The following is a 6,044-nucleotide window of genomic DNA, read 5'->3' on the forward strand; positions in this document are numbered from 1 at the left end:
TTTTGAAATGTTTTAACTAATAAAAAACATTGAAACAAATCATGTGTCATGATATATGGATGTAAACAAAATTAAGTTCAAACACTTTTAAGTAAAAATAACTCTTGGTAAACCAAATTAACGGTAGTAAAATTTTTAAAATGTAAACACAAAAAAAAAAAAAAAATTCTGAAATTACTAAGAAAAGGTGGAAGACCAAGGTCAAAATGTTTAAGGCCAAGGCCAAAATGTTCAATACCTAGGCCAAGGCCAAGGATAACAGTTTCAAGGCCAAGGTCTTGGTTTTTGGCTTTAAGGCAAAACCAAGGCCAAGGACTAACAACTCCAGCACTGGTATTATAAATGACCAGAAGACCACTTTGACAGAAACTGTTATTCTACAGTACTTGTTCACTTTTCACATCATTAGAAATTTTGAAACAAATCATATTAAATTAACAAATACAACATTGTTTTATCTTGAACTGATGCTTATTGAGTTTCTTCAAGTTTATAAATAACTTCTTAACTTATTATATTTTTCAAGTTCTTTAAGTTATTTGAAAAAAAAATCCATTTGCATACATAATTTAAAAAAATGAATAAATAAAAAAGTTCTTTATTAGACATACCTTAGAGAATCAGATACACCAATATCCACAGGCAACTTACTCTTACAATTTGTGAACTCAATTGGAGCTCGAATATCTAGTTCCACAATTCCAGTGTATTGAGTATCTAGGTGATCTGGTTTTACTCCAATAGTATATGTGAAGTTCTGAAAACCAATATCTATCATCTCTAATGGTGAGGGATCATAATTTAATGACTTCATATCTTCATTTATAGCCACTTTACCTTGCAATGGCTAATAGATCAATAAAATTTTAACTCATTGAAATAATTTGATATTCAAAAAATTTCTTACAAACCAAAAAACATATAAAAAATTCTAAAAGCATTTGCTTCTATGTTGAAATAAGGATAAACTTTAAAATAGTGAAATGCCACTTCTCAATGTCACCTTTAATCTCTAAGTAAATTTTTCAAAAAGTCAAACAAAATGAAAAAAGTGGCTTTAAAAATTTTAAATTTAAATTTTATATAACTTATTTTATTCAATTCAACACTTTGTACAGTAAAAATTTGAAAAAATAAGTAAAATATTTTGCAAAATTAGTTGACAAATATTTTTCTTGTCTCTTATTAGTTGCAATCAACAATAAAAAACATATAAAAGAAAAAACGTATTTAAAATTGTAACTGCAATCAAAAACAATTATTGACTTTTGAGCAGAAAATCAAAAAGTCTTTGCTAAATACCCCTAATTAACAGTAGTAAAGTAGTGGTAGAGCATTTGGTTTACAATTAAGTGGTTCAAGGTTCAAATTTACCGGACACCTATATAAGTATCACACTCAATCTGTTTGAAACAGAGTTGCAAAATAAAAAATATATACACATATATACATTATATAACTTATATAATATATTTTATGTATGTATTCTTTATGTTACTGGAAGTATCACACTAGATCTCAGTGTAGCTTGTTTAACCAGGCTTTTTGTTTCCAAATTTGGGTTAAGTAGCAATATACAACTGCAGTGGCTGTCTATGGAGCCTTTTTGAGGTGAATTTAATAAATATATATTATTTATTTATACATACAGAGGAAGGTCATTATTTACTATTATATTGTAATAAACTATATAATTTATTGCATTTTTCTAATAAACAATATATACCTGAGACACATCTTTAACATACATATAAGGGCATTCCTCTACTGAGCTCCAAAAGATTGTTCTGTTACTAAATTATTATAAAAAAACACAATTAAAATTGTATTCTCCAAAATCAATATTTATAATGATTATAATAATAGCTTATCATTATCATGTATAAATAATATGTTTAATATTTTAAATGATACAAAAATTAAATTTTTGTTTAGTATTTCATTTTTCATTTAACTTGAAAAAATTTTTTTTTTTTTAAATCTTTATTTTAAACTTGATATTCAAAAAAGAAAAAAAGAGTAAAAAAGACTGATAGCATTTTGAGTCATTTTTGATTATTTTTGATAACTTTTGACTTCCTATTGTTTGATTAATATTTTAAATATGCTTTGCTTTACAAACAACATACCTTTCAGGTTTAATGGCTTTTATTTTTGTATTAACAGGTACATCAACAATAATTAATTCTTGTTGAGTCTGAGGCCAAAACACACGAACAATGACAGAGGCTTCAAGCGTACCCAAACCAAAATGCACAGTAAATTCACTCTGACTTAATAGATTTGTCTTGGAACCAACTGACCATGACTGAGATAAATATTTAAAAAAAATTATTGAAATCAATTTTCAAAATCAAAACTTTTATTCATTATATATATATATATATATATATATATATATATATATATATATATATATATATATATATATATATATATATATATATATATATATATATATATAATGAATATAACTTTTATTCATTATATATATATATATATATATATATATATATATATATTATGAATAAAAAATTTAATTTTAAATTTTATATATATATATATATATATATACATATATGTATATATATATATACATTTATGTATATATATACATATACATATATATATATATACATATATACATATATATATATATATATATATATATATATATATATATATATATATATATATATATATATATATTATATACACATATATACATATACATATATACATATATATATATATTAGGGTATATGCTTTTGAGAAATTATTTAAATTTCAATATACTATCCCTTGAAAAGTAGAATATTGGTGTTCAAAATGACTTTGAAAAAATGTTAACCCAATTGGATCAGTTTTGTGCTTACCATAGGGCCCATTTTATTTAAAAAAACAGACAAAAAGCACAAAAAAGTGTTTATATTATGAAGTCTTGGGGAAGTAATAATATGAAAATTTTGAACTGATTTTTGTTTATAAAATTTGTATTGATCTATCTTTGCTTTTATTATTTTATGTAGTAAAAAGTGTTAAAAACATGAAAAAGTGAAGTATTTAGCTTGAAATTATTAGATTATCATAAAATACTTGATTTAATTTTATCTTGTATTTGATTAATTATCATAATACTTATGCCATATTAAACAATTCAACTTTTTTAGACTATAAAAAAATAAAATTAAGTACTTATTAATCTAATTGAAGCTTTGTAGCAGAAATCTAGAGAAATTAACAATTTTGAAGTTCATGGTTAGTTTAAATTAATCTTTTTTTTTTTTTTAATAATGCATTTCTTTCATTTTTTAAATACATTTATGCAAGTTTATGATAAAAAAATAAAGAAATTAAAAGCGGAGATGAAAAAAAAGATCTTAGTCAATAAAAAAAACTTTTTTTTTCTTATTGGAGAAGCTAAATTAGCATTATCAGGTAGTTTTTTATTTTATTCAAATAAATTACTGCACAATATACTATTTGTTTGCATACACATGTACTTATATATCAAATGATAATTATATATAAATAATAATAGTTTTATTACAAAGTGCATAAAAGTTATTGTGTAGCCATTAAACAGAAATAATACTTTTTAAGCCACATGAAATATTATGAGAGTTTAAACAATTTTCAACTTATAAATAAATTTAATTGGAATAAAGCTGGATTTCCGATAGCTTCTGACAAAAACATTAGAAAGCATCTTAGTAATCTGGAAAAAGAAAATTACAATTTTTAACTTTTTAGAGAAAATCAAAAAAGTGTTTTGGATTGTTACACCGAATCTTAGATATAGCACAATGATGGACAAGAAAAAATTAGATAAAGAAAAAATTAAAAATTTGGATGATCAAGAAAGCCATAGAAGATTTATCTTTGGAAACTGAGGATAAAAAATGTGGTATAATGGACAAGGAGAAAAGAAACCAATTCTGTAAAATCAATTACAAGCACAATTTCTAAAGATATTTTTAGTGGTAGGTTGCTCTTACAGCATCTGTCAGCAATATATCACACTTGCAGTTCTTCAAAAAGTTGTAATTTCTGTTGTTTATAATGGTATAAGTAAATTACACTGAAGTATTTTAGCAGCCCTGTCACATATGAAAAAAAGTAAATTTATTAATAAGTAAACAAGCTATAGATGATATTAAAGCTGCTTTAAAAGCCTCGAAATATCCACCTATTGTTCATTTTGATGGTAAAATACTTAAATTAAAAAAAGGAAAACAATTCTAAAATAAGAGATTAACAGTTCTTTTAAATATGGTGAAGTTTATCTTCTCAGAGAGCCTTCTCTTGCATCTTCCTCAGGTGAAGATCAGTATAAAGGTGTAATAATTCTCTTTGTGGTCTATGCATCTCATAGAAACATTGGAAAATTATTCTTCAACATTTCCAGTAATGATGGAACTAAAAGGGTTCATTTCTTAGAACTAAAAACAATCTAGATGTCTATCCTTTATTTCTAGCCCGTAGACACCATGCATCAGAGATGAAAATTGTTCACTTTGGAATGTTGTGACCCAAAATAAGATTTCTGGACCAGACAATCCTTTAATAAAAAAACGCAAAGATTTTAATTCAATCCTTTAATAAAAAAACTCAAAACATTTGAAACTCCTGATTTTCATAGTGATACTAATGATGTGACAAAATTTTGGGATAAAATTAAAGGAACTATTATTGAGTGTTTGGCAGCTGAGTCTCTTAATTTCTGCAAATAATACATCAAAGGTGAAAAAGTTTTAAGAGGTGATAGAAAAGAACTTGCTCAGCTAGTTATTGCTTATTTTTCTTCTGAAGATATGAAAATTAGAAAACCAGGAGCTGTCTATCATCCAAGACTCCTTGGAAAAACCATATATTATCTCAAATTGCAACAACTTTCAAATCATATTAAATTTATTGAGGAAGATAAACTACTTTAATAAGAAAAAAACATCATGGCAGAATTCATAGCATGTTTTCATGCAAAATGGTATTTGCAATCTAACAAAGCTATCAAAGCTATATTTGGATATTTAATCAATACATAAAATACATCTATATAAAGATGTTTGTGACAAACCAGATGCAGTCAAAGCAGTATTAAAATCATTTAATAAACATACCTGGAATCTCAATTCTACAATTGTGCCAATTTCTTGGTCAATTTTCATATTTTATGTTTGGTAGAATAGGGTTGGATAAACTAGATTGTAGAATTGAGATACCTGGTATCTCAACTGTACAATCGTACCTCATTCTTTGTTGGATAAAAACATTTCTAGTGAAGAGAAAAGTAAGATTGCATCTGCCATACTGCAATATGACATGCCAAACTAAGATTATTTCAAAACCAACAACAAATTATCAATTGAAGTAGAATAAAAGATTAGAATTGAAAAAAGTTTGTAATGATCAAGTTTTCACCACTGGTTGATCAATTCTCATATTTGATATAATTGGGTTGGATAAACAAAGGGTTAGAAACTGGCTTACCCTTTCAACTCAATATTGGTACACTAAATCAAGATTTAAAATCTTCAAAGATTATGCTAAATCATTAGTTGTTGCAAATGACCCTGCTGAAAGAGCAGTGGGAATGATACAGCAGTTTGTTAGAAGATACAAAAAGAAGAAGAACAGATTGCTTAATATAGTCAAAATGATAAGAAAGCTTGTAAAAAGGACAGGAAAAAGTCTTCAAATTGGTCCAAGAAAAGGTTAATTGACTTAATTCTGCAATTGCAAAAAAAAAATTTAAAAATTATAAAATTGAGTTATTTTATTTATTATATGAACAAATTAGAAACTCAATTATTGTTTTTTTTACTTTAATAATTAATGCATATTTGAACAAAAAAACCTTAAAAGTTTTATAGTTTTTTATTTATTCTAAAAAATACATAAAACAAAAAAACTTTAAAAGAAACCATGCTTACTATCTTCAATAGCATTTTACTTTTAAGTAAATGTAAAATCTTTTAAGTAAATTAATGTAAAATCTTTTAAATAAATTAAAGTAAATTCTTTTAAATAAATTAAAGTAAAGT

The 6,044-nt window shown here is 24.6% G+C and overlaps 1 protein-coding gene across 6 annotated transcripts in view; it reads right to left on the bottom strand.

Annotated features, from left to right (window-relative positions):
- The window catches only part of LOC100209490 (peroxinectin A), an 88,030-nt gene that overhangs the window by 49,853 nt on the left and 32,133 nt on the right, over positions 1-6,044 (bottom strand). For all 6 annotated transcript variants that reach the window (XM_065799433.1, XM_065799437.1, XM_065799438.1 and 3 more), the window contains 3 exons: positions 2,130-2,308; positions 1,727-1,793; positions 612-847 (listed from right to left, as the gene is read on the bottom strand). In XM_065799433.1, the coding sequence (XP_065655505.1) occupies positions 612-847; positions 1,727-1,793; positions 2,130-2,308 (482 nt within the window). The remainder of the gene's footprint in view (positions 1-611; positions 848-1,726; positions 1,794-2,129; positions 2,309-6,044) is intronic.

The sequence above is a fragment of the Hydra vulgaris genome, chromosome 06 (genome assembly GCF_038396675.1).
Source record: "Hydra vulgaris chromosome 06, alternate assembly HydraT2T_AEP".
NCBI classification, from domain to species: domain Eukaryota; kingdom Metazoa; phylum Cnidaria; class Hydrozoa; order Anthoathecata; family Hydridae; genus Hydra; species Hydra vulgaris.